At 47.2% G+C, this 27,140-nt stretch overlaps 1 protein-coding gene across 3 annotated transcripts in view; it reads left to right on the top strand.

Moving 5' to 3' along the window:
* The window catches only part of NAA16 (N-alpha-acetyltransferase 16, NatA auxiliary subunit), a 2,654,788-nt gene that overhangs the window by 2,305,477 nt on the left and 322,171 nt on the right, over window positions 1-27,140 (top strand). For all 3 annotated transcript variants that reach the window (XM_069640524.1, XM_069640525.1, XM_069640523.1), the window contains exons 17-18: window positions 3,218-3,316; window positions 3,516-3,659. In XM_069640524.1, the coding sequence (XP_069496625.1) occupies window positions 3,218-3,316; window positions 3,516-3,659 (243 nt within the window). The remainder of the gene's footprint in view (window positions 1-3,217; window positions 3,317-3,515; window positions 3,660-27,140) is intronic.

A 27,140-nucleotide genomic window follows, 5' to 3' on the forward strand; every position in this document is an offset into this window, starting at 1 on the left:
TTAGCGCATTATAAATAACTATTTATACAATATACAGTACTTACATTTGTCTGGCTTGATCTTTGAGCTAAGCATATTCTACTAGCAGGATCAACCAGGTAGCCACACCTCCTGGAGGGTGGCAACGGGGGGAGACAGGCACTCTTCACTCCCTTGGTGGTCTGCGTGACCCAAGCATTTGAGCGTCCCTCAACATTGGGGGTGGGGGTGGATGGACAGGTCAAGCACATGGGCACTGGCCACCGAGACTGCTCTGCCACGGTGGGGAAGTCGAAGGGTAGAGGCTGGGCCCAGGCACAACTTAAACCGGGAGGGGTTTTCCAACGCTCCACTACTGGTGTGGTGACGGGGTCGGCACCCCACAAAATGGTTGTTCCGAAATGCTGGAGAAATGTGCTTGTGGTGAAGGGGCAAGAGCACAGCTTGCAGGCTCTGCTCCGCCATGTGGCAGCTGGGGCTAGCAACACCTGACCCCGTCCACTCTGATCTAAACACAAGGGAGCTGCCAGACTGCTCGGCCTTCACTCTTCTCGGAGCAGAGAGCCACCCACGTAAGGGGCCCCTCGAGCTAACATGATCCCAAGGCGGGTAGAAGCTAATTGCTTGAAACAACCGTCACGGCTGGCCAAGCAGTCCAAACATAGACAGACTAAGCGTGCCAAATTGATCCCGAGTAGTTCATGGAGGCACCCAGACATGCTGGCCTGCATCCGCCTGCAAGTCAGCCGAGATTTTCTTGTCGGCCAGGCGTCCTACTGCCCAGGAAATAAAAGCTGGCCTCTCAGAAGAGCACCTAAGACTTTTTTGTTCACGCTGTGGGCCGGTAGGGCACCACCAGCATGCCAAGCTCTGCTGGGACATCACCAGGGAGATAGCCCTTGGCTGCCTTGCGGGGGGGTGCAGTAGTTTCGCCACAGAGCCCGGGAGGGGTAGCGAGAACCAAGTGGTGCGAAGACAGGACACATACAGTCTACAGTAATCCGGTTGACTGTGGCTAAGCTTTCTTGTAATCTGTGTACCCTGGGTGACAGAGGGCGAGGTCTGGGCAAAAGTATCCAGCCTTCTTATAGACCCAAATGAAGAAATATTTCAAATTGGCGCCCATCCACACCTCCAGAATAGGCCAGCCATCTGATCCTTACATTCATTCCTATGGCCAATTACCAGATGGCCGTGCTCGGAGTGCAGCCATTTGGTAGTGCCATGCATTCCAATGGGAGTGGGCTGGAAGGGCCCCTGGCGCCCTGGCAAAGGAATGGTACCCACCCCCTGTTGCCCCACAAAGGGCGTCAACGAACAGGAGGCTGTCCCTGGAAGGATAGGCCACTTGGAAGTGCTCCAAAGGCTTCATGCAGGGCTCCCGCCCCCAGCAGGCTGAATCTACTGGAACACCTCATGGGGAAATACCCTTGGCTGGGTTGGTGTTTGGCAAGGGGGTTTCGACACAGAGCCTACGTGGCACGGCGATCAAGTGCAGCGCAGACAGGTCCATAGCACACTGTCAATTTGGCAAAAAAGTGTCCTATGGCCAACTACCAGATGGCCATGCTCGGAGTGCGGCCATCTGGTAGTGCCATGCATTTCAATGGGCCCAGGTGGAAAGGGGCCCTGGCAAAGAATGGCAGGCCCCAACAACGCAGAGGGACTTCTGCTGGGCAAGGGGACGGTAGACCTGTGTGCGAGGCAGGTGCCCAAGGGAGTGGGCAGCACCATAGACTGTCCTGAAGCTCTGGTTGGGCGCGTTGGAGCTTTTGACTCCATGAAGGGATGGGGACCCTGCTGGGGTGCCCCAAATCTGCTCACTGTACAAGGGATCACTCGGCACACATGCAAGATAGGCACCCAAGGGAAGTGCAGCACCCCAGGGAAGCGCAGCACCCACAGCAATCCTGGAGCTCTGGCCATTGCACATGGCACAGTAGAGCTTCTCCCTCTGGGGAGGGACGGGGACCCCGCCTGGGCGGCCCAAGGCCACCACTGGGCAGGGGGATGGTCGACCCATGAGCGAGGTCAGCAACCTCATCCATCCTGGAGCTCTGGCCACAGCGTGATATAGATTTTCGCTCCAGGGAGGGATGGGGACCCCACCGGTGCACGCTGGGACCTCTGCTGGGCAGGGCCAAACATAGCTGCCAAGTTTCCCTGTTCCTTGCGGAATCTTTGAGTAATTCTTGTTTTTGCTTTTGCTCGGCATGCTGTGACTTGTAGGCCCACCCTTGCAATGGGAAAAACAAAATAGCAACTTCCATCATGCAAATGAGACCAGTAACCAAGACTGGCTTAAGGTTAAACGCATGGAACTTGTCAAGGAGGGATTTCACGTTAACCAGGCAGTTTGTTTTTAGTCTTACTTCCAGCACCTTTGATGAAGCAGGAAGGAATATGCACAATTTAGATAATTACTGAGCCCTACAAATTTACATGAACTGTACCAGGGACATCAATTCTTCAAAGTGGTATTATTATTTATGGTGGTCATCTATTGGGCAACTAAGATAGGTTGCATATTTTGGAGTGCTATTTGCTCAGTGGCATTCTTCCTCTAAGGAAAGTTATGCCCAATTAGTGAAAGCCTAAGTAGCTTTTGTCGCCTTCCAGAGGGCAGGTTCAATTGGAGATATTTCTGAATAGCTCTATGGTCCAACACTTGCATGTCTTTTGTAAGAATTATTCTCTACATTCCAGCTCTAGGGTTCACCCTCAATTCACTCATTGCACTCTGAAGGATATTTGAGCTTCCATTTCCTCCTAACTTGCGATGCTTTGTAATCTGAGTAGCATGGAGGAAAGGGGGCATGACATGTACATTACTTGGTGTAGTGACGACTGTACTGTTGCTCGATAATTCAATTTCCTCTATATAGCCCTATGTCTATCCCTTCTAATACGAGACAGCTGAATACGTATGTTGAAAAGAACTTTCGGTGCACAAGACTGTATGCTGGGGACATGTCCTTGCACACAACCCAGATTTTCTCTTCAACGGCCTTCAAGGTGGTATGCTTCGGTTCCCTTTTCATTCCCAAGTAAACAAATCGAAAGAAAATGGACTATTTTGGGTATCTTGAACTAATTGTTTGGTTAATTGTGGCTGCTAACCAACAAAGTGTTTGATGTTCCAAGAACCCTTAAAAACTGTCATTTTAAAACAGTCAAGCGATTAAAGTATGTTGGGTTTCAATACACTTAATTCAAGATTGTTTTTCTTTTATGACAGGAAGATTTTTGCTGATGTTGCAATCTATAAAACGGGCTTTTGCTATTGACAAGAACAATCCATGGCTACATGAATGCTTGATCAGATTTTCGAAGTCTGGTAAGTTAAAAAAAAGTATATATGAAATTATTTATAGGCAGACATTTGTTTTACTGCCTAGATTACACGGCTTTAAATTAGATTTAATTACATTTTTGGGGATATCCAATTTCTTCAGTTGACAAATGTGTGAATATTTAACATGCAGAATTTTCATTTTGTACAATGCTTTTAATCTAATCATTGGTTCTTTTTGCAGTGTCTGATCATAGCAACCTCCCAGAAATTGTAAGCAAGGTCTTAGCCCAAGAAATGCAGAAAATCTTTGTGAACAAAGACCTGGAGCATTTTAATGACGAGTTTATGAATCAAAATTCTACCTCTATTCAGCATCTGCTGTCAGGTTTGTTCTTTTTGTTTTTGGTATGGCATTATTAAAGTTTGGATTTTATATTGACATGTGCCTGCTGTGACATGTGAGTAATACTTTTCACAATAAGTTAATTAAGAGCTTACTTTGCCATTTGTTCCATCCATCACAGGCTGTTTTTTTTCCAAATTCCTTCTCAAATTTTGCAAAGGCGGTGCATATTTCAAGATTCAAACATTTTGCTAAAGAATCCTGCCCTTTCAATCCCTTGCACACAAACTTTGCCTACACAAATTAAGCTTGTATCTTCTCTTTCATGTTGAGCCTTGTAACAATAATGAACTATCTATCTGGCAAATAGACATTGGCCCTCATTACGATACTGGCGCTAAACCATGGCGCTATTAGCACCATGGTTGGTGCCGGTATCGTAACGAGTCCACCAATGTCCAATGGGGAATTACCACCCCATACCAAGGTTGGCGGGGAGGTAATTCCCCATTGAACATGGGCCCTTCCCCATTCCCATTTTTGCCACATAGGGCTCAATGGGACTGGGGAAGGCGCCAAGTACGGTACCGCAAATTGCGGTACCGTACTTAGCACCAAGGTCCCTTTGCGGGTCCCTACTTTAACGTCTGGTCTAGACCTGCTAATAGCTAATGGGTTAACGGCGCCGGAGCCTTTTACGGCGCCGTTAACCCATTAGCGCCAGAGTTGTAATGAGGCCCATTATTTAATTTGATTAAACAGAACATTGAAAAGGGCATTTAACTGTTACCGTTTCTGTGATAGCCACACTTTGTGCAGCTATCCTTGAGACAAACCCAGTCTCTAAGGGAATGTTGTGTGTTTAGACCGAGGCGTAATGTGGTAGATGAACAGAAATTGTAATGCTGTGGGGCGTGGCTTAGCGCATTAGCGTGATGGATGCCTGACGGGCGAGCTCCCGCTCTGAAAAGTATTTTTGTATCGCTTTGCTGGTATGTGACATTTAAATAAATCATAAATCTTACTCCAGAAGCGTCCTTATATCCCTGGTGGTCCGTGGGGTACTCCCTTCGAAAGACACGCATATGCGAGAGGAGGCGTGTATGAGATGGGAAGGGCCTGCAGAGCCAGGAAGTCCCGTGACGCGCTTCCCGACGTTTCCAGTCAGCTGGTCGGGTGCATGTAAGCGAGTGGACTCACTAACATAAAGAAAGCGCATTTCATGTGTAACATGGACCCGGCACCATTTATACTTAATAGAAGAGGAGCTCTGCTTCTGATTTAAAGGTGCAAGAACTATATAAATGCATAACCTTGCTAATTCATTGAAAGGAAGCAAATATACAGTTTATTAACACTGCAATTATGAAGCACAGCTAATTTCTGGCACCAAGTGGGTGAAACCAAAATATTACCCTCACTTCATATTATAATCATAAGAAGCAAAAACTACATCCTTATAAAATAATATGTGGAAACCATGAATGTTATCTTTTAAATAAGCAACTGCTTTTTGCTAAGCTTCACAGTTAAGTCATGTGATAGATAACTCAACAAGGTCAGAATTATATCATTCTACAACTTTCATTTAAAGGGGAAGGATAAAACCAAGAAGGGAAGAAAAGAAAAGTGTATATATTATAAACTTGCAATACACTTTTCAGATTTAGGTTGTTTTTCTAACATAATATTTGGAAGTTTCAAAAATGTAAAGCTACAATTTAAAATCTGAACATCATTTTACTACAGCTCTTGGAGAAAGCGCGAAACAAAGGAAAAATTACCATTGCGCAAGTGATACATTTATATATGCTATCTTCATCATTTACAGACTGAGCGCTTTTTGTTCAAACATAGTGTGGAACTTTATACTTGTCATATTCATAATTTCATCAAAGAAAACTCAAGTCAAAGAAGCATCAGTCTCTACTCCTAATAAAAGGCAGAAGAGCGAATCTCCAACACCCCGGGAAGACACAACGGATGATAAAATGCAAACCATACTTGCCGAAATTAAAGCCTTGAAGCCTTTTTGGAGGCAACAAAACTTCAATAAATTGATGAAAAGTGGTCTACGTTTGAAGCAAAATTTCATAAGTGGCACAAAGAGTGAGCGAGACAGAGGATATTACAGGAAGAGTTCAAGAACTGGAAAGTTCAGTTAAATTTTTGTTCAAAAACCCACCGAAACCTTGAAAATCTCAAAAGGAGAAACAACCTACAAATTGTTGTTTTACAGGAAGGTGCTGAAGGGAAAGATCCAATCTCTTTCGTCAATACCCTTCAAGTGAAGCTTTTGGATATTCCGTCATCAACAAAGTTGAATATTCAGAGGGCCCATCAATCGGAACACCCATGTCCACATATTCAGCCGATACCTCCAACAATAGTCCATCTAGAACAATGATCTTTGCTTTATTAGATTATACCCACGTGCTCATGATAATGGAGAAAGTCAAACTATTAAAACATATTACATGGAATGACAAGAGACTTTTCATAACTCAAGACGTGTCAAATGCCACCGCTGCCAGAAGAAAAGAACTCCTGGCCTTCAGACCGGCTCCCAAACAACTTAATGCAAGATATGGTATAATATATCTGGCTATCCTTAAAGTAACCTTCAATGGACATAGATCCTCATTTGAAGAACCTCTCACTTTAAGAAACTTCATCCAAAATCAGAGGAAAGAAGATATGGACACTTCTAGACCTATCACCTAAAGCTTTCGTATTCAAGCTGTTAAATTACCATGGATCTAATTTTTCGGAGCAGGCGCTGGGTTAGTCGTCTTTCCAGAGGCCCCCCCTTTTTCTTACTCATGCTCAGCATGAATAGGAGTGGCCGCTTCCTTTTAGCCACTACCGTTGTTCAAGTTCTTTTGTTCTCAAGTTTGATGTTTTTCATGCTGTTTTTGTTAGTCTCCCCGATTCCCTTTTGTATCTTTCCTTATGTGTCCGCACTGAGTGCTCATATGATACGTACCTATCCACAATTGATAATCCATATATTTTGGTATATTACAATTCTAGGTTATCTTGCTTACTTTGTATTGCGTTTGGATATGTAAACTGTGTTCGATTCTTTAATGACCCTTTCAATTCAATGTGACAACGTAGAATGTTAAAGAGTTACATAACCCTGTAAAGAGACAGAAAGCCCTTTCTCACCTAAATCGAACCAAACCATCCATTGCATGCATTCAAGAGGCTCACCTTTCCAATGCAGAAGTGATCAAACTCAAGCGTCATTGGGTTGGTCAAGTCTTTTCTAGCACAGCCAATGGAAAGAAAAATGGTGTCATAATTTTAATTAATAAGAGATTTCATTGTCAAATACTAGCAAATGAATCAGATGATATAGGCAGATGGGTAATGATCAAACTTCTTGTGGACTCCACTGAATTTACTGTTCTCAGTGTATATGGACCCACCTCATCGGATCCATCCTTTTGGTCAAATCTTAAAAACCATGTCTTCCTATCTAACCTGAATAATTTGATCATATGTGGGGACTTCAACAAAATTGTCGATCCATACTTAGACAATCTAGTGTCCGTTATAAATCCACAAAATCCCAAAAACAATTTACTAATTTTATATCTGAACTAGGCCTTATAGACTCTGTGTGTATCACTCACCCTACAGATTCTGAATGTACTTTTTTTCTAATCCTCACAAAACCCTTTCTAGGCTAGATTACATATTCATCTCCAAACCCCTTGCGAATCATCTTATAAACCCCAAAATAGATTGCATAGCCATATCAGATCATGCTCCAATCCATCTACAATTATCAATACCACAAAAGTCATGGACACCTACAAGATGGAGATTCAACTCAGCTCTGCTTAAAGACGAGACTTTTTTACGTCCTTTATTATACAACACAATTTTTACTTCTCAGAAAACTCAAGTCAAGAAACTTCAATTTCTAATAACTGGGATTGTTACAAAGCAGTTCTTCGGGGGAACATTATCTCTTTTATGGTCAACAAAAAGAAAGACCTTAAATTACAATCGGAAAAAATCCTGAATGAACTCAAAGCCCTTGAATCTCAATTCTCGCGTACTAACTCAACATCAACCTTAAATTCCACCACTAGACTAAGACTTCAATATAATAAAATTGTTTCTCAATACTCATGTGATAATCTTCTCAGATATAAAGCCAAGATCTACCAACTCTCTAATAGATCAAGCAAGTCCTTAGCATCCTACCTAAACCTCAAAAAAGATATTAAAAAATGCATTACTGTTGTGAAAGACAATATGGGTAGAAGAAGGTTTTCAGATAAGGACATTTTAAAAGTTTTCTCAGACTTCTATAAAGAATTATACTCCTCAGAAATCTCCCCCAATGATGACCACATACAAAATGTACTTAAAACCGCCCCTCGTTCCTCATATCCATCAGTTAATCTTCAATCACTTAATACCCCTATATCTATTCGCGAAATTCAGAAAGCTATTAGAAGCCTTAAAAAAAGCAAAGCCCCAGGGCCAGATGGCTTCTCTTGTGATTTTTACACACATTTCACAAATATCCTAGCACCCAAACTTAACAAATTATTCTCACAATTTATTACAAATAGTGAAGCGCAAGGATCTCTTTTAGAGGCTATGCTTATAGTATTTCCTAAGTCTGCTAAAGATCCAGAACTACCCCAGAGTTACAGACCCATTTCCCTTATTGACACAGATTGCACAATCTTTGAGAAGGTATTAACCAATAGACTATTACCAGTGATGCCTAGACTAATTAAACAAGATCAAGTTGGCTATATCAAAGGGAGACTTTCTTAATCCAATATTAGGCTAATATTAAATTCTATAGATCATATTCAAAACTCCAAAGACCTTTATGCTGCAGTTGCCCTTGATGCTGGAAAGGCATTTGATCAAGTCGAATGGAAATTTATTTTTGAAGCTCTCAAATGGCATGGTTTTGAGGCTCCCTTCCTAAATGTGGTAAAAGTGCTTTACTCAAGCCCAAAGACCTCTGTTTTTATTAACGGACATATATCTCCTTTCTTACCCCTATTTAGAGGTACTCATCAAGACTGCCCCCTTTCCTAGCTTCTATTTATTTTAGCACTAGAACCCTTCCTAGAGAGAATAAAACAGAATTCCAATATTAAGGGTATAAACTATAGGAATGTACACATCAAAATAGCTGCATACGCTGATGATAAATTACTATAACTTAAAGACCCTAAATCTTCTTTACCACATATCTTGGATGTTAATTCTGAATTCTCCGTTGTATCAGGGTATAAATTAAATACAGATAAATCCGAAATCCTCCCTCTTAATGTACAGTGCATCAAACATCATACTTTAAAAACTGGTATGAAATGGTATCCTAATGGTTTCAAATATCTTTGCATCCCCATTTCCTCTTCCATTAAAGACATTGTGAAACATAATATCAATTCCCTTTTATTAAGATTACAGGAATTAACAGACTAGTCACCTCTATACTTATCTGGGTGGGGGGGAGGGGGTGGAATCCATTAAAATGATGCTAACACCCATTATTCTATACCTTCTATACATGCTACCGGTCTCTCTTCCCTCTTACTTCTTTAAAGCCATTGACTCTTGTCTAACCAAGTTTCTGTGGGAAGAAAAAGAAACATAGGCTATCTCTTCATAAACTTTGATTATCAAGGGTAATGAGTGGAGTTGGCTTTCTGGATTATAGGAAATATCATATTGCTTTTGTTTTGAAGCAAACTCAATGGTGGTTTACACATGGTTCTACTGAAGATGAACCCCAATGGCTATGTTTGGAGAGAGCTATGGTATTCGCCCTTAGTTTAGCTGACTGTGTCCACATTCAGGCAAAAACAAAATGTATCAAGTGCTCAGCTACCTTGCTATCCTCATGTTATTTAAGAAAATTCTTATTTCCCTCGATTAAGAAGACAAATAAATATGTTTCCTCCTATATTTGGTTCAACCCTCTGATCAAAATTAACAACAAATTACTTTTTTGGAAGCCGTGGTTCTCTCGAAATATTAAATATCTTGACCAACTGATCGTTCAAGGTGCCCCTATTAATTTTAATGTATTAATGGAAAGATTCAAAGTTCCTTGCGCATTTTTAAATACATTTTTATCTATTATCAATGCAATTATTGAAAACTATGACTCTTTTGTAAATCAAATTGTGTATCCAAATGCTGAAAGACTCGAATCGCTCTGCAAGTTGACATGCTCTGCTGCCTTATATTTCAAAACTCTTTGTCAGAATTTACCTCCCAGTATTTTACAAGACTGCCTACTAGCCTGGCAACAAGACTTCATTTTCAAGTGAAACTATTTGAATGGCCCAAAGTCTGGATTCATATATCCAAAGTCATGTCTACGGCGAGTATACTGCAGACAATATTCTTTCACCATCACAGAATCTTCTTCACTCCAGTAAATCTTTACAAATATGGCCTATTATTGAATGATAAATGCTGGCGTTGCCTTCTCTTCCTTGGATCCTTTAAGCATATGATTCTAAACTGCAACTTTGTTTCATTGTTCTGGAATGATGTTTGGAAAGTTTTTAGAAATATATGTTATATTACTGTAGAGTTTAACCCCCAGTTTCTATTTACCGGTAGTGCTGCTGTTCCAGATATTACATGCACATATAGCAAGTTATTATTTGATTTACTTATTATGGTAGCCATAAGAACAATTACATCTAAATGGAAAAACTTAGATAAATTGCATTATAAAATATAGTGGAACATTATTTGCAATACCAATAGATTGGAAACTTTTAATGCCTCTAATGTATGTCTACTGCGTAAGCATGAGCTCAAATGGAAACCCTTTACTGAATTCCTTGCAAAACCACAAGTTGTGTAATTAGCCCTATTTACATTACATGTTCTGCACTCTCCCCCTCATCCCTTTCCCCCCAATGATATCTGATACTTCATTCGTAGATGTCTTGTCTTTGTTTGTCATGTCCTGTCCATTTGAATCCCTCCCTATTTCATCCTAAAAAATCAAATTATTGTGTATTTATGATCATACTTGGCTCTATTATATGGTAACATGATAATCTAATACTATTCTATGTTGTTATTTGTCTTTGCTTTATATAGATATACTTTATCAATTGTTTATGCTATGCCTTGTATGAATTGATCTTAATAAATAAAAAATCTTTAAACAAAAAAAAAGACATTGTAATGCTGTAACTTGTGGTATTTTTGGACAAGGATTGTGTGGACTGGCCAGCTGCTATAGTCTTCTAGTGTCTGTCAAATGGCATTTATATATACAGCTGTACTGTGCACCTGCAGAGATCTAATTATTTTCCAGCTGATATTGTGAGGAACTCCCTCATACCTGGATTATATCTGTAATTTCCCCTTACTGATGATTCTAGTAGCATCACTAGAGGAACTGCTGGCAAGGGTTGGCAATTGACATTGTTTTTTTTTTTCTTGGATGTCCCTTTTCACAGACATTGTAACTTTGTTCATGCCGATCAGATGTGAGTTAGTGGTCTTTTCTGTCCATAGCCTCTCCCACAGTCTTTGCATGCCAGTGTTTAAAACAAAAAAATATATTTACATATTATATAGTAAAACAGAGGGGGGTCTGGGAAACTCTCTACCAGCACGAACACAGCCCATTGACTTGTTCTTGGGTGGATGGCCCCTGGCAGAGTCTCAACCAAGTCTTTAGCTCACTGTTGTTGTCACAGAGAAGACATTTCCCCGCATATCAGTCTTTGTACTGCCCAGGGGCAGTCCAGCACCGAAATGCTAGGCAATTCTCCTCTGAACAAGAGTGCCACAGCAACCCTATACACGTGTTTCAGCCTAGTTGGGCATCATCAGTGTGCCTCTCTGAGCAGTGAGCAAGGGGTCCACGTCTGGATTCCCCTGGTAACTTACCTGGGCAGGACAAAGACTGATATGCAGGGAAATGTCTTCTCTGTGAAAAGAGCAGTGAGCTAAAGACTTGGTTGAGACTCTCCCAGGGGCCATCCACCCAAGAACAAGTCAGTGGGCTGTGTTTGTGCTGGTAGAGAGTTTCCCAGACCCCCTCTGTTTTGCATACCAAGTAACTTTGGGTCTCACCCTAAGTTACCAGGGGAATCCAGACGTGGACCCCTTGCTCACTGCTCTTAGAGAAGCACAGCTTCACCTCACTGATGATGCCCAACTAGGCTGAAACATGTGTATGGGGTTGCTGTGGTACTCTTGTGTCATGATTCTTGCCCCTCATGTCCCCAGCCCTCCAAGATGTCAGGCTGGAGCCAGGCCACGATCACCTACATGGCCCTCAAGGGCCTCTCCATCCCTCCAAAGACCCACTTGGAGTCAGACTTGGCGCTTGTTGCACCAGACTCACTCACTCCCATAGGATAACATTGGGGATTGGACTTGTAGTGCATTGATGGGGACAAGATGGATGCCCCCACATATTTCGGTTCCCAGAACTGCATGTGCAGTCTAGTCTTTTGGGTGTGGTTCAGCCCAGAGACACCTGGGATACCCAGAGTCTATTTAAGCCATGGCCAGGCTGAGAAACATGCTTTGTGTTTTCTGCACCTGCAGCGTGACACTCACCGTGTTCGGATCGGTCTGCAGTAGGCCTGCATCTTTCTTCTGCGCTCAGCTCCTGCAAGAACAAGAACACTGTTAGGAACAGCCTTACCTTGCGGTATTTCTGCCCATCATTCATCGCTTCTTCTGTTCTGCAGGCATCTTCGGCGGTGTCATTCCCATCCCGGCACGCCGCTTCTCAAGGAAAAGGGAAAAAGAACAAAAAAAAAGGCATTAGTAAGCATTCAGCAAATCTTTGCTTATTTCTAAAGACTGTACGAGCTTCAAACGCTTACCTGAATCCCATCCGCTCTGAGGGAACTCTGTCTCCGGAACTTCTCATCCATCTGCAAGAGGGAAAAGATACTCCCGGTTAGCGTGTAAACATCGAGAGGGCCGCATACGGCGCTTACTCACCGCATTTCTTCTTCATAACCGGCATCCATGCTGAAAATGTCACGGCACCTAAAAGACACAGAAAAAGAACTCAGTTCAATACAAATACGAAAGGGTCGCATCGCGCTCTCACTCACCTTCAGCGCTACTCATCTCAGCAGCACTTCGCCATCCCCGGACGCCGGCCATCACCTAAGGAAGGAAAGGAACGAAGTTAGAGAACTGTTCAAAAGACTCATTACACTTACCTGTCGGACTCTTGCCAGTGAAGTAACTAGGCAGCAACGCGCCTGCATCAGTCAACGCGCCCCTGCTCTGAAAGCAGGACGGAGAGCACACTTTCCAAGAAAACAAGGTGAGCTGTGGATCAAAGGGAAGGGTTGGACCCCGGGGAAGAAGGGGTTCAAGCACACAGAGACAATAGGGAGTTAAACTCTACCAATCCTGTGTTTCAGGCCCAGTCTCCAGTCGAGTAGACTCCAGGGAAGGGTTCGAGGTCGTAAGAGGTCAGAACAGGCTGAGTAACGTTCCCATGGATACCAGGTGAGCGTTACAGAACACAAAGCCTCACATCAAAATCCACCTGGGCGTCATGGAAACGTCAGAAACTGACCAGTTAGCCCACATGTTGGGGCAGCTACGTTCCGAAGTACATGCAGCCAGGCAGGAGACCAACACCCTGAGGAGATAGCTGATAGTAGCCAAAGAACGCACTGATGATTTAAGCTGGCAACTTATCCAGTCACAAGCAGGGCATGCACCATTGCCGGGAAGCATGCCCTCGATGCCAGCACCATCAGCCAATTCCGTTCAGATAACCCTTCCTGGTGCAGTTCCCTTGGCCCCGCCCGAACGATTTACGGGGATCCCAAGAGGTTTGCAACGTTCATGAACCAGTGCCGCCTGCACTTCCTTTGTAGACCAGGGGCCTTTCCGAATGACCAATCATGGGTTGCTTTTGTGCTATCCTATCTGAGTGGTAGCGCCGCGGACTGGTCTGTACCCTTTGTGGCCCAAGACAATCCTTTGCTGCATGACTTCAGGGGCTTTCAGCAGGAGATGGAAAAGCTGTTCGCTCGTCGTACTCATGGGCAGACATTAGACAACAAACTTCTGTCCCTACGCCAAGGGAATCAAGACCTATTAACATACATAGCCACGTTCAATAGACTCGTAGTTGAAGCAGAATGGCCAGTGGAGAAGAGAACCACATTATTTCATCAGGGGTTGCGGGGGGAGCTCAAGGATGTTCTCGCACAAGTAGTGAACCCCCCCGAAAGACTGCTCAGAATTCATTTACCTTGTTGTTCAACTGGATTTTGCAAACTTCTGCCGCCGGTTCATCCCAGGATTTTCGCAAATCGTGCATCCCATCACGTCATTGCTAAGGAAAAGCAACAAAAAGTTCCAGTGGACAACAGAAGCTGAGGAAGCTTTCCAGGAACTCAAAGCAAGATTCACATCTGCCCCAATCTTACGCCACCCTCGCCCTGATCTCCCATACTTGGTGGAAACGGACGCCTCAAGCACGACTATGGGAGCCGTCCTCTCACAAAAGGTCCCCGAAACAGGCCAGTTACACCCTGTTGCCTTCTGGTCGCGTAAATTCTCACCCCCTGAACTCAATTACGCTATCACAGACAAAGAACTCCTGGCCATTAAGTCAGCCTTTAAGGCATGGCGGCACTACCTCTTGGACGCCAGACACACAATCACCGTAATAACTGCCCACCGGAACCTCCAGTACCTAAAAATGGAAAAGGCCCAATACTCACGACAACTACGTTGGGCTCTTTTTTTGCTGAATATGACTATGTGATTACATTTCGACCGGGGTGAAAAACGGGAAGGCCGATACCCTTTCCCATATGGGGGTGGAAGAGCAAGGGTATCAGACCCCTGACCCAATAGCAATCATTCCGAGTGACAAGCTCCTAGGAATCACAGCAACCATAACTCAGAAAGAATTACATGAAGAAATCCAAAACCTAATGAGTCCGGAGCAATTACAAGCGTGGAGTGCACACGGAGAACATTACATGATAAAAGATCAGTTGCCCTACTTCAGGAATCGTTTATTCTTACCAAACCAAGAACTACGAGAACAAGTCATGTCCGGTTATCATGATTCCTTGATCGAGGGCCACCCCGGAATCGCTAATACCCTAGCCAAGGTAAAATGTAATTATTGGTGGCCCACCTGGCGTAAAGACATTATCCAATTCATCCCATCTTGTGGAGTGTGTGCTCAAAACAATTAATCCAAGCAGAAATCGGCTGGGCTATTACAACCATTGGAAATCCCACCAGCACCCTGGCACACGTTGTACCTTGCTTTTATTACTGACTTACCACCCAGTCAAGGCTTTAACACTATTCTTGTGGTCGTGGACGTATTTTCAAAAATGACACATTTCATTCCTCTTAAGGGGCTCCCAAATGCTTCCACTCTGGCAAAGGTATTTCCTGAAGGCATCGTACGGCTCCATGGGTTTCCTTCAGTTTTAGTCTCAGACCGAGGTACTCAATTTGTATCTAACTTCTGGAGAAAATGCTGCTCTATGGCCCAGATCGACATCCGGCTATCCACCAGTCACCATCCCGAAACGGATGGTCAAACTGAGAGGACAAATCAGACGCTCGAGCAGTATCTGCGTTGCATGTTACACCAAGCTGAAGGAAGCTGGTTTGATCTATTATGGATAGCTAAATATGCTTATAATAATTCCCTACACACCAGCACTGGGCAGACACCCTTTCATACCATGTATACCAGGCACCCACGTACTTCTGAGTTGGACGTTCTTACACCCCTGGAAATGCCAGCAGTCAAAACCTTGCACACGACTATTTCTCAAACCTTTAAAAGGGCAGCTGAACACCTACTTCAAGCTAAGAATTGCCAAAAGAAGTTTGCTGATCAACACCGAGCAAAGGCCCCCAACTACCAATTGGGAGACAAAGTCTGGCTGGCGTCTAAACACGTGTCCATTAAAGGAACCCAAACTTTCCGTCCAAGATGCCTGGGTCCATTCACCGTCACCTCCGTGATTAATCCTGTGGCGGTCAGACTAGCTTTGCTGTCAAACATGCAGATTCATCCTGTGTTCCACGTGTCTCTCCTTAAACCTGTTCAACCTGGGACCCGGGTAGCAACGCCAGCGCAGCCAGTAGTAGTCGCTGAGGAGCCAGAATTCGAAGTCAAGGACATCCTGGATTTAAAGTACGTCAGATCCAAATTATACTACTTAGTAGACTGGAAGGGGTATGGTCAACAAGACAGGACATGGGAGCCTTGTGAGAACATCCATGCACCTCGCTTGCTTAGATGATTTCATCAGAACCATCCAAACAAACCAGGACCAGACAGAAGAGCCACCTTGAGAGGGGCCTTAGGGGGGGGAGTGCTGTCTTGATTCCTGCCCCTCATGTCCCCAGCCCTCCAAGATGTCAGGCTGGAGCCAGGCCACAATCACCTACTGTGCCCTCAAGGGCCTCTCCATCCCTCCAAAGACCTACTTGGAGTCAGACTGGCAATTGTGGCACCAGACTCACTCACTCCCACAGGATAACATTGGGGATTGGACTTGTAGTGCATTGATGAGGACAAGATGGATGCCCCGACATATTTCGGTTCCCAGATCTGCATGTGCAGTCTAGTCTTTTGGGTGTGGTTCAGCCCAGAGACACCTGGGATACCCAGAGACTATTTAAGCCACGCACAGGCTGAGAAACATGCTTTGTGTTTTCTGCACCTGCAGTGTGACACTCACCGTGTTCGGATCGGTCTCCAGTAGGCCTGCATCTTTCTTTTGCGCTCAGCTCCTGCAAGAACAAGAACACCGTTAGGAACAGCCTTACCTTGCGGTGCTTCTGCCCATCATTCATCGCTTCTTCTGTTCTGCGGGCATCTTCGGCGGTGTCCTTCCTATCCCGGCACGCCGCTTCCCAAGGAAAAGGGAAACAAACAGAAAAAAAGGCATTAGTAAGCATTCAGCAAATCTTTGCTTATTTTTAAAGACTGTATGAGCTTCAAACGCTTACCTGAATCCCAGCCGCTCTGAGGGAACTCTGTCTCCGGAACTTCTCATCCATCTGCAAGAGGGAAAAGACACTCCAGGTTAGTGTGGAAACATCTAGAGGCGCCGCATACCGCGCTTACTCACCACATTTCTTCTTCATAACCGGCATCCACGCTGAAAACGTCGCGGCACCTAAAAGACAAAGAAAAAGAACTCAGTTCAATACAAATACGAAAGGGTTGCATCGCGCATTGCGCTCTCACTCACCTTCAGCGCTACTCATCTCAGCAGCACGTCGCCATCCCTGGACGCCAGCCATCATCTAAGGAAGGAAAGGAACGAAGTTAGAGAACTGTTCAAAAGACTCATTATACTTACCTGTCAGACTCTTGCCAGAGCAGTAACTAGGCAGCAACGAGCCTGCATCAATCAACGCGCCCATGCGCTGAAAGCAGGACAGAGAGCACACTTCCCAAGAAAACAAGGTGAGCTGTGGATCAAAGGGAAGGGTTGGACCCTGGGGAAGAAGGGGTTCAAGCACACAGAGACAATATGGAGTTGAACTCTACCAATCCTGTGTTTCAGGTCCAGTCTCCAGTCGAGTAGACTCCAGGGAAGGGTTCGAGATCGTAAGAGGTCAGAACAGGCTGAGTGACGTCCCTGTGGATACCAGGTGAGCATTACATCTTGTTCATAGGAGAATTGCCTAGCATTTTGGTGCTGTACTGCCCCTTGGGCAGGACAAATACTGATATGCAGGGAAATGTCTTCTCTGTGAAACGAACAGTGAGCTAAAGACTTGGTTGAGACTCTCCCAGGGGCCATCCACCAAGCATCAGTCAATGGGCTGTGTTCGTGCTGGTAGAGTTTACCAGACCCCTCTCTGTTTTGCATATTATATAGTAAGCCAATAGCAAGCTTTTAATACATTACATCACAATATAAAACAATATGCAGCAGATATAAAATCCAAGTAAAAAACCCATCATCCCATAGATTGTTCAGGATAAGTACAATATGATCGTAATTTTTCCCCAGAACAGAATAAAATAGACAATGCATGATCCCCGGTCCGAAATCTGGCCCATAACGTACCAGCCACCATCGACTCTGATAGCCCAAGCGCCAGTAATGCTTTCCTTCAAAGATCCTGGAGAGATAAACCACAAATAAGGAGATGTCGAGTGGTTTCCAAGCATGATTCTCTGCATAGGCAGCAGTGCCTTTTATTTTCCAGTACTTTGGCCCAGGCCCCCACAATCTCCTTGGTCTTTACAATGTTAGATTTCAATCTTCTATAATCCCATACCAGATTGTTTCCTACAAAACTTTATATATAAATTGGTGTAGCTTCCCTCTCTTGTAAATATTCTACCTTAAGTGCAACATGGTTCTTTGTGGCCAAAATAATAAGTTGTTGTTTGTGGCTTTGCGTAGAATGCAGTTCTTTCATGTGTTTCTTATAATGGCTAAACGGCCAGCTCTGCATGCATTCAGGCACCAGAGTAAGCCACTGTGCTGCATTGAGTTGTATTTGTGCAACATTGTAGTAGATCATGGTTTGTGATCTTACTTGAGGTGATAGGTGTGGAATGTCCATCTAAGTTTGCAGGGCGGCATTAGCCAGTTTCCAAGCCAGCGTTAAGCAACAGATCTGCAGTTTAACCAGGATAGGCACAACATTGAATTCCAAATAAACGAATTCAATTGCCACGTTTAGGGGCAATCTAAGGAGCCGTTTAAGTGATGTGCGCACTAGTTTAAGTATCTCAGTAATATTAGCAAGATCCCAGATTTCGGCCCCTTACATGATGATTGATAAGATCTTAGCACTATAGAGCTGGAGTATTGCCCGATAATAACACCCATAACCATGGCGAGCAAACGTTGAGTTGCCCGCAGTCTATTATCCAAATTGATCCCCAAATATTTATATTCAGAAACAACCTCAACTGTCATCCCATCCAACAATCAGTTCTTTGTCTTTTTTAATGTGGGACTAAAGACCAATATTTTTGACTTGGAAGTTTTCACAATCAATGAATTTATAGTGGTATACGTTTTTAATTGATTCAAAGAAGACTGAAGACACCCCCCGGGTCAGGTCCAAAAGAGCCAAGTAATCCGCATAACCCAACCATTTTATGGGCCTAAACCCTAATTTTAGACAGATTGAAGATGAATTGGCTATGGCAGTACCTAGGTCGGAAAGATTAAGGTTAAACAATATTGGTGCCAATATGCAGCCCTGTTTAAGACCTTTATAAGTTGGTACCTGTGAGAAACCTGAGGCGTGTCTCTCATGCTATTCCTGGGGATCCCTGACTCAGGTGGCTAGGGAAGGGCCATCACTCTTGGATCCCAACCCTGGGGGCCGACAAGCTAGGGAGGATCACCTGGGAAGGGGCCCCTTGGAGACTGTAGGAGGAACGCCCCCAGGCGAGACACGGTATTACCCCCATTCCAGTACATCCTTTACCTGACATCCCGTTTGTCATTATGGGATATTATTGTCAAAAACCCATTTGTCCACAACACTACATTTATCCACCATCATACGTTTACTCTCTTCACCCTGACAAAAACCCACATGGTTTTCCATTATCCCTCGGAAAAACTATAATTGCCATAATCCCTCCACACAGCTTTTTCGTAAAACCACTGGGACGACGAAGAGGCAAACCAGAACCATGAAGATTACCCATAGGTATCAATGTATCACGAGTTCCTATGGGCAGTCTCCATTTTGTCCCGTTAATTAGGCCAGGCAAGGTCAGGCCTTCCTTTACAATCATTCCCACCTGAAATCTGTTAAACTTCCCAGTCAGTATAAAAGGCAGTTCACAGAGGCACACTCTGCGCAAGCTGGGGATGCTGTCCAGAGGCCAGGAGGAGCAAATTTGAGCTAGATACACCCTGGAAGACCTGGAGGAAGGAGGGCTGCCTACTTGCTGGGCCTGTGAGTACATGGAAGGCTGCAGTATGGGGAGGAAGCTGTGATTCCAGGCAGCCAAACCAGGAGCAGCTGGAGACTGCCTGGCAGCACCTAAGCCAGAGCTCCTCCCCTGGGCATAGAACTAAATCCCAGGCCTTTGAGGGGCAGGTGATGAGACCCTAACCTCATGGAGATCTGATTAAGGCCCACAGCAACTCCCAAGATCGCCAGCGTGCCAAAAAGAGGGAGCAAGCAAAGTGGGAGTGAAAAAGACTGTTGCATTGTGGGACTGAAAGTCCAAAGACATTTATTCTGTGAACTTTGAGAGGGGTCCGAGCCTGACTGAGGGAGTCCCATCTATGAATTTTAGAAGAGGTCCGAGCCCAACTGAGGGAGACCCAAGTGTGAACTTTGGAAGGAGTCCGAGCCTGACTGAGGGAGTCCCATCTGTGAATTAATGTGGTTTGAAGCTAGGGGAAGGGAACCTCTACAGAAGGCTGCAACGTGTGCAAAAGACACCTAGGCAATGAGCCTCCTGACAGGACCGGTGAGTCAAGAGAGCACAACGAAAGTCCGGACTGTGTGTTGGAGTGCTTGCAACAGCTACCCAGAAGTGAATGTTCCGCACAAGATAAGACACGAGAGAAAGAGAGCCCATTGTTCTGAACTGTAAATCCTGAATTCTAAGTAACAGAGTGGTCCGGCAGCGAACATATGCCCAATTACAAGTCTCTGATAAAGGTTGTGAGGCTGCAAGGCAGCGAGAAAGCTTGAAGGGTCCGAACCCGACTGAGGGAGGCCCACATAAACTTTTGTTGAACTTTTGCTTTGAAGGTCCGAGCCCAACCGAGGAAGACTCACGTGAACCTTTAGTAGAATTTTAGCATTGAAGAGTCTGAGCCCGACTGAAGGAGACCTATGTGAACCTTTTGTTGAACTGTGATTTATTGAGAGGTCCGAGCCCAAAAGAGGGTGACCTACTGTGTTTAAAAGGGAGTCCAAGCCCGGGGCTGAGGAAGACCCATGGTGAACAGATTTGTCATAGTAGTGTAAGGGCAGGCAATAGGATTTGTTAGTATAGGCCATTTTGTTTTTACAGACATCACAAGGACTGTTTTATTTATTCGTTTATGGTTGAGCGTGCTCCCATCTTTAGCTGTCGGGCCAGATAGGCGTTTTTCTAACCCATACTGTTCAATAAACACCCTTGAACTTTGTATCATTTGTGTCTGTCTTCACTATTGATACCATGTCTTCCTTGCATATCCAATCCGTAGTCCTGCCATGTTGGTCCACGCAAACCTTCATCCTCCTATGTTCATGTAACTGAATGGTCACTTTTAGTAGCTCAGGAGGAATAATCCAATCCCGCAATTTTCTCCATAATATACTTCTGTCTACTGTGCCGAATGCTGCACTAAAATCGATTAATGCCACAATTACTGACATTGTTTGCATCGACCAAGCTGTTGATAGTAGTATTGGAGCCTTTGCAAAACCCTGTTTGGTAAAATGGGAATACATTATGTTTTGCATCCCATTCCTCCAGCTCTATCAGGAGAGTGTGGGCAATGGTTTTTGCTGGTACATCGATCATAGCTAATAATCGATAGTTCCGTGGGTCAGCATATTCTCTGTTCTTAAAGACCGGAATGATTATGCTGTCCCGTCAGGAATTAGGGATTGTTTGAGTAAGGCTGATCCAAAGAAAGAGCCAATGCAAAGCATTGGCCCAGACCCAAGGATTATTATTTTTTTTTAATAACAATTTTATTGATTTTCACATTGCTCTTTACAACATAGAAACTTTGACTCTGAAGGAGTCAACCAACAACAACTTACAATCACATTTGGATCCAAAGAAAGCTTTTACCATGAACACAATATATATTCTTAAATACTGTACCAAATCATCTATGTAGGACACACAACAGTCTTTGAGTAGCAGTCTTTGGGTATCTTCCCATTTCTGCCATATTCTTTGGGCTTTCCCTGGGCATCCTCTGGCCGTGTACACCCTCTATTCCATTTCTATGCAAATGTTCACGTCTGTGCCCCACTGTGCGTATTGCGGGGTTGTTTCCGAGCCCCATAGTTTAGCTATATTCCTTTTGATCAATGCAGTGGTGGTAGATAAAAACAGTTTCTCGTAGCGCGTCATTTTCCCTTAATCCTCCCCACCCAGCAACAACAGCTTAGGGTCCCTAGGAAGCACCTGCCTCAACACTCTCCAAAGCCTATCGCAACATTGCTGCCAGTATTGTTGTATTAGGGAACAATCCCACAGTATGTCATAGAAGGTACCCTCCTCTCACTTGCAGCGCAGACAATTTGGGTCTGTAGTTTTGCCCCATCGGTATAGTGCTACTCTTGGATAGTATATTCTATGTTCTCCAGCATGGGGTCTGGCATGGATTCACATGCTCATGAATATTCCCCGTCGTCAGGCTGGGAATCCTCAGTAAAGAAAAAACCAGTATCAGTTTCGTTTCTGATCTGTCTTTTGTAGTAGTAACCAATCACTGGTCTCTGCGTCATACCGACCACAGCCAATGACTGCCCTCTACCTAAGCACCGCCTCTGGCAGCCATCTTCAGATTTTTACCGCACGTTCATGTGTTGGGATCCTCGTGCTATTGCTCTCGAGCGTTAGTGCTATTTTTTCACGTTTTTTGCTCAAAAACTTTGTTTTTCGGTCAAAAGAGCCTCAAGCTCCACCTACTCTCCATCCGATCAACGGGGACCCGTGTCGGATTCGTCTGCGCCCCTCAAGGGTGAAGATTCCGTCGAGCTACGCTTTTGGAGGACTCCAGAAGCTTCTCAGGCCCCCGGACATGGCCCAGGAGAAGGGAAGCTCGACGCCCGGAAAGCTGTTCAGGGTCTGCCCTGGATGCCAGCTGCAGAACGTCTTTAAGAAGGACGAACACTCCTTTTGTCTCTACTGCTTACATGAGGACAAGACGCACATGGAGAAGGACTGTGCGTTTTGCGGCAATATGTCGGAGCAGACCATGAAGGACCGCCATCAACGTCTCGCCAACTGGCTGGAAGGGAAGAGCCCGTCAGGCGAGAAGAAGAGGAAGAAATCCGAGCGGTCTTCTAAGACCTTTGAGGACGCCCCGGCGACAGGGGTCCAACACAAGGCCAAGCACCGCGAGTCCGCTGGCACCGGGAGCGCCGAACGGTCGGGCTCTACGGGCGCCAGGCAGGGCGCACCCTCCCCGGCACCTTCAGCCATGAGCCAACGCTCTGGGTCGGGTAAGAGGAAGGGCGAGCACCCGGCGAAGCTCCTGGAGAGGCCCCGGTCGAGCTCGAAGGCCCCCCTCAAGTCCCCCCCCCTCAAGGATAAGGCGGTGAGCGCACCTAAGGTGGTGAAGGCCTTAATCCATCCGGCCAAGCCCTCTATCAATACTGTCGCAGCGGCCCTGGCTCAGCCTGTGGAGGCTACACCAGTGGTGGCGACCTCGGGGCTCAGAGTCTCCCTGCCACCTCGGAGGGAGTCCTCTTTTGTGCCCATCGATAGGACCCCCGTGAAATCCCCGGCGGGGAAGAAAAAGGGGGGGCAGGGCGTCGTCGCAGATTCGGCTTCAACCTCGGAGGAAGGGCTGATCGAGGTCTTAAGCCACGGCCTTGGCGTGGAAGAAGACCGGCCCGTCGGGATGGATCCCGAAGCAGGTGACGACGACATCGTTGAGGGTGCCGACGGGGCCCCTGATCGCCCGTCGGATTCCCCTCTGCCAGCGCCGCAAGACAACTTGGCGGCCATTTTGTTGGCTATACAGTCCTTATGCTCAGAGATAAGGACGAGACTACCGTTGCCAACGGAGGAACCTCTCCCGTCGGGGGATCCTGAACCGGGACCTTCTGGTGTTCCCCCGCCCAAGAAAAGAAGGATTCACCCTCCACCTCCTTTTCAGCCGTCGCGCACCGTCCAGCCCTCCTCCCCGTCCACCCGAGGGGATGATACGGGGACTGACACGGCAGCGACGGGTACAGACGACGAGGTATACGACGAGGATCTACCGTCGTCACCTCCCACCAGGGCTTCTCCGCCCGACAAGATTGGTTCGTTCCACTCCATGATCGCCAGGGCATCCGAGCTTTTCCAACTCTGCCCTGAGGAGAAGAAAAAGGAAGGATTCCTTTATAAACGGCGCGAGGCCAAGAGGAAGACGGTCCTCGCGGTGCCTCTACTGGACGACATTTGGGGTGAGGGCCTCGTCCTCCTCAAGAACCCTTCCACTACGCCAGCTAGAAGAGACCGGTACGAGAGGAAGTACCGGGTCCCGGATGCGGCCCCCCTGTGCCTCCGGGCGCAGCCTACCCCGGACTCCGTCGTCTCCGCGGCGGCCAGGAAGAAAGCGGGGGGGGGGGTGCGGCCTCCACATCGACTTCCCCACCAGACGGCGAGGGAAAGAAATTGGACTCTATGGGACGCAGGGTCATCTCGTCTGCAGCGACGACGATTAAAGCGGCCAACGCCTTGGCTATCGTGGCCCGCTACGACAGGGAGCTATGGTACAAACTGACTCCCCTGCTGGACTTCCTACCGGACGACAAGAGGGCGGATGCCCTGGAGATCCTACAGGAAGGTGAGGTGGCGTCGGACCACGCCATCACTATTGCGACGGACATCGCCGACACTGGGTTTCGCCAGTTGGGCAACGGCGTGTGCCTTAGGTGGCGTGGATGGCTCAAGGCTACGGACTTCCGTCAAGACGTACAGACCAGAGTCCTGGACATGCCGTTCGATGGGAACAACCTGTTTGGGAAAACAGTGGACGATTCCCTTCAGGCCATTAAAGCGGACACTTGGACGGCCCGGGCCCTTGGGGTTCTGCAGCAACGACGGACGCCCTTTCGGAGCAGCGGAGGCAAGGGCGCCTCCAAAGGTTCCGGCGGCGGTTTCTCCACCTACCGTCAAGCGGCCCGCTCGTTGTCTCAGGAGGCCTACAGAGGACGAGGCAAGTCTGGCGGACCCCGCCATCGTCGCCAAGGAGGTCAAGGCGGCAAAGCCTCGTCGAAACAGGATTGAACTGACCGTGGGGTCGGGCCCCCACCGATGCACCCCGGTGGGAGGCCGGCTGGCGAGCTTCGTCAGCGTGTGGGAGTCCATCTCCACCGACCGTTGGGTGCTGGACGCCTTAGCCCGGGGCCACGCGCTCGAGTTTCAAAGAAGGTGCCCGCGCGTCCCCCCCCGTGGCCAGGAAAGAGCTTCACGTCCCTCAGCTTCTCCTGGAGTTAAGGGCGATGCTCAGGAAGGGCGCCATCGAACTCGTCCCAAAGAGGCTTCGGGGCTCCGGAGTTTACTCGAGATACTTCCTCGTGAAGAAGAAGACGGAAGGATGGCGCCCCATCCTAGACCTGCGACGTCTGAACAAATTCATCAAGGCGCAGAAGTTCCGGATGGTCACCCTCCAGCACGTCCTGGGTCAGCTGGAGGAAGGAGACTTCCTGTCGTCGTTGGATTTGGAGGATGCCTACTTCCATATTCCCATCCTAAAGGGGCACCGAAAATTCCTCAGGTTTGTGGTCCAAGGGCGTCACTACCAGTTCAAAGCCCTCCCCTTCGGACTATTCACCAAGTGCCTTGCACCGGTGGCGGTGCAGCTGCACCGCGAGGGGATCCACGTCTACCCCTACCTGGACGACTGGCTCATCCGAGCCAAGACGAGGGAGCTCGCCGTGGAGCACACGGCAAGGACCGTCCAACTTCTCACAGACCCGGGATTCTCCGTGAACTACGCCAAGTCCCACCTGGTACCCGCGCAAAACGCACTGTTTCTGGGAGCGAAGATAGACACAGTGTCCCTTCTGGCCTCCCCGTCGGAGGAAAGGACCAGGTCCATCCTGGCAAGGTACAGCGGATGTTGGCTTCCGACGCGGCCAAGGTGAGGTCCATCAAGTCCCTCCTCGGAATGATGTCTTCTTGCATCTACCTCATTCCCATGTGCAGGCTCCGGATGCGCCCGTTGCAGGAGTTCCTGGACGCGCGCTGGATCCAAACGACGGGCGGCTTCGAGGAGAGGATCACACTCGACGAGAGTTTCCGCCGAGCGGTCCGGTGGTGGGGCACCCGCGCGCATCTGACGGCGGGCATGGACTTCCAGACCCCAGACCACCAGGAGACAGTGACCACGGATGCCTCCCTGGAAGGGTGGGGAGCGCACACCGAAAATCTGCACGCGAGAGGCCTTTGGCTCCCGACGGAGAAGTCCCTCCATATCAACGTCCTGGAGCTCCGTGCAGTGTTCTGGGCCCTCAGGTCCTTCCTTCCGTCCCTCAAGGGCAAGGTGGTGAGGATCTTCACCGACAACACCACCACCATGTTTTACATCAGGAAACAGGGCGGAACCAGGTCCCCAGCACTGTCCAAGGAGGCGCAGGACCTGTGGCATTGGGCCGTCGCCCAAAGGATGTTTCTGGTGCCGTTTCATCTGGCAGGGATAAAAAACACCATCGCCGACTCACTCAGCAGGGAGCTTCGCTCGTGCCACGAGTGGGAACTACGGCAGGATCTAGGGGATCGCCTCTTCCGACGGTGGGGCACACCCCAGATCGACCTGTTCGCGACGGCGACGAACTCCAAGTGCCGGAGGTTCGCCAGCAGGTTTCCCCAGGCAAGGAGCATGGGCGATGCTTTCTCGTTCCCCTGGGAGGGCCTGTTCCTCTACACGTTCCCTCCTTTGCCACTGCTAATCCGGCTCGTCAACCAGCTCAAGAGGTCACGGTGCAGGATGATCCTCGTCGCACCTACGTGGCCGAGGCAGATATGGTTCCCGGACCTTCTGGACTGTCAGCGTCCCCGCCAATCAAGCTGCCGGTGGACGCGGATCTACTCTCCAGGGAAGGAGGCGCCATCCTCCACCACGACCCGAAATCGCTGAACTTGCAGGCCTGGCTCCTGCAGCGCTAGAGTTTGGAGGATACGACATACCGGCCGACTGCAGAGAGGTTCTTGCAAAGGCCAGGGCGTCCTCGACTCTTAAATGCTACGGACACAAATGGAAGAGGTTCTCTGTCTGGTGCCACGCACAGAAGATTAACCCTCTACGGATTACGGCTCCTCAGGTACTGCCGTACCTGCTGACGCTGGCCAAAGCTGGTCTGGCACACGCGTCCATCAAGATTCATCTTGCTGCGATCTCCCGATACACCAGAACCACGGGGCGGACGTCCTTGTGGTCTCATCGTCTGGTGAAAGAGTTCATGAAGGGACTGTTCAGATCGTTCCCGCCGGTGAAGGCTCCGGCCCCGGCGTGGGAGCTCAACGTGGTGCTGACCAAGCTCATGGGACCTCCGTTCGAGCCTCTGCACTCGGCCCCGTTGAAGTTTCTGTCGTGGAAAACAGCGTTTCTTGTGGCCATCACCTCCGCACGACGGGTGGGAGAGATCCAGGCCCTTTCCTGCAAGGCCCCGTACTTGACTTTTCACGACACGAGGGTAGTGCTCAGGACGCACCCCTCCTTCATGCCCAAGGTGCCGTCGGACTTCCATCTCAACGAACCCTTGGTGTTGCCTGTGTTCTTCCCGTCTCCTTCGTCGCCGGCTGAGAGGACTTTGCACTCGCTGGATGTGGCTAGAGCGCTGAAGTTCTATGTG

The sequence above is a fragment of the Ambystoma mexicanum genome, chromosome 7q (assembly GCF_040938575.1).
Source record: "Ambystoma mexicanum isolate Mex_15411 chromosome 7q, UKY_AmexF1_1, whole genome shotgun sequence".
In the NCBI taxonomy this organism is placed as follows: domain Eukaryota; kingdom Metazoa; phylum Chordata; class Amphibia; order Caudata; family Ambystomatidae; genus Ambystoma; species Ambystoma mexicanum.